At 49.5% G+C, this 1,814-nt stretch overlaps 1 protein-coding gene across 1 annotated transcript; it reads right to left on the reverse strand.

Annotated features, from left to right (window-relative positions):
• Positions 1-686: 686 nt before the first annotated feature.
• Positions 687-1,370, reverse strand: LOC311429358 (olfactory receptor 14C36-like; the record flags this gene model as incomplete). Its single annotated transcript, XM_084540448.1, has 1 exon — positions 687-1,370. One exon carries the CDS (start codon positions 1,368-1,370, stop codon positions 687-689), a length of 684 nt encoding a protein of 227 aa, XP_084396574.1.
• Between the last annotated feature and the right edge of the window lie 444 nt (positions 1,371-1,814).

Below are 1,814 nucleotides of genomic sequence, written 5' to 3' on the forward strand. Positions count from 1 at the left end.
TAGGGATAGCTGATGGCCTTTGTGCTCGCTCTTGTTCCTCTCTCCATGTGCATACAATGTGCCTGCAGGTAGCAGCAGCTGCAAAGGGTTTCTGTTCCTGTGTCTCTCCTGCACCTGGACAGGCCCTGCTCTTCTCCCAGCACATCCTATATCCCAGGGAGCCTTTGGGACTCTTGTTGAGCATGTTCTGATGTGACGGCAACTCTGAAAGATGATGTGAGCCTTCAGGCATGGCCCTTTTAGGAGGGAAATTCTGTTCTGGAGGCCAGCTGTGTCACTCATGTGCCAACTGCCTGTCCCTGCCTGCAGTCCCAGCACAGCCTCACAGCAGCACTGGCACCAAGCTACAGGAGCATCCAGGCCTTAAACCGCCAACAGGGCTCAGCAGGAGAGGGTGTCAGTGGCAGGAGAGCAGCTCTGCATGGACCCAGCGCTGGTGCTCCCAGGCTGGACTGCCACGACTCTTTTCCCCTCCACTGCTGCACACTGTCCCTGAAGCCACAGAAAATGTCTCAGAGGAAGGATATAAGACAAAAAGTCACTTTAATTGGTTTAAATACTCAAGCAAAATGAAGAATTATATTTCTTTGTGGAAAATATTTGATAAAATAAAATTGAGAAAAAGCAGAACACCAATAAAAACACAAGAACATAATACCCACTGGCTTCACCTATCATGATTTGCATTACGAGTGATTTAGAGAAGAAGGCAGGCAATATATTGCTGAAGAAAAACACCCAGTCATCACTTTCCACATGGCAACCTTGATCTCCTTGTTCCTCATGCTGTAGATGAAGGGGTTCACTACTGGAGGCACAACCAAGTACAGAAATGCCAGAACAACATCCAGGGAAGGGAAGGAAATTGATGGGGGCTTCAGGTGGGCAAAGATAACTGTGCTGAGAAAGAGGAAGACCACAGCCAGGTGAGGGAGGCATGTGGAAAAGGCTTTTTGCCTGCCCTGCTCAGAGGGCATCCTCAGCACAGCCCTGAAGATCTGCACATAGGACAGCACAATGAAAACAAAACAACCCCCAAATAGAAAAGCAGTAACTGTAGTAAGTTGAACTTCCCTTATGTACAAGTCTGTGCAAGAGAGCTTGAGGATCTGGGGGATTTCACAGAAGAACTGGCTGAGAGAATTGCCACAGCAGAGGGGCAGGGAAAATACGTTGGCAATGTGCAGCACAGCTTGGAGAAAGCCACTGCCCCAGGCAGCTGCTGCCATCTGGGCACAAGCTCTGCTGCCCAGGAGGCTCCCGTAGTGCAGGGGCTTGCAGATGGCAATGTAGTGGTCGTAGGCCATGACAGTGAGAAGAGAAAGTTCTGCTAAATTCAAAATGTTATAAGAAAGAGCTGTGCAACACATCCTGAATAGGGTATGGCCTTGGTGTCCCAGAGCAAATTGGCCATGGCTTTGGGCAGAGTAGTGGAGATGCAGCCCAGGTCGTTGAGGGCAAGATTGAGGAGGAAGAAATACATGGGGGTGTGCAGGCGGTGGTCGCAGGCTACAGCAGTGAGGATGAGTCCGTTGCCCAGGAGGGCAGCCAGGTAGATGCCCAGGAAGAGCGCAAAGTGTAGGAGCTGCAGCTCCCGCGTTTCTGTGAATGCCAGCAAGAGGAACTCAGTGATGGAGCTGTTGTTACACATTTATTGCCCCTGAGCAAGGTAGTTTGTCCAAAAGAAGAAGTGACATTGTAAAATTTAAGGACTTCTCTGACCAAAATACTTTGTATGTCTCATAGAACAGTCACACACAACACATCCTTTCCCATTCCTTTCACAGGAAGAGCTTTCTGCAGCTGCTTGGCTT

Source organism: Aythya ferina (genome assembly GCF_964211825.1).
Source record: "Aythya ferina genome assembly, contig: HAP1_SCAFFOLD_766, whole genome shotgun sequence".
NCBI lineage: Eukaryota > Metazoa > Chordata > Aves > Anseriformes > Anatidae > Aythya > Aythya ferina.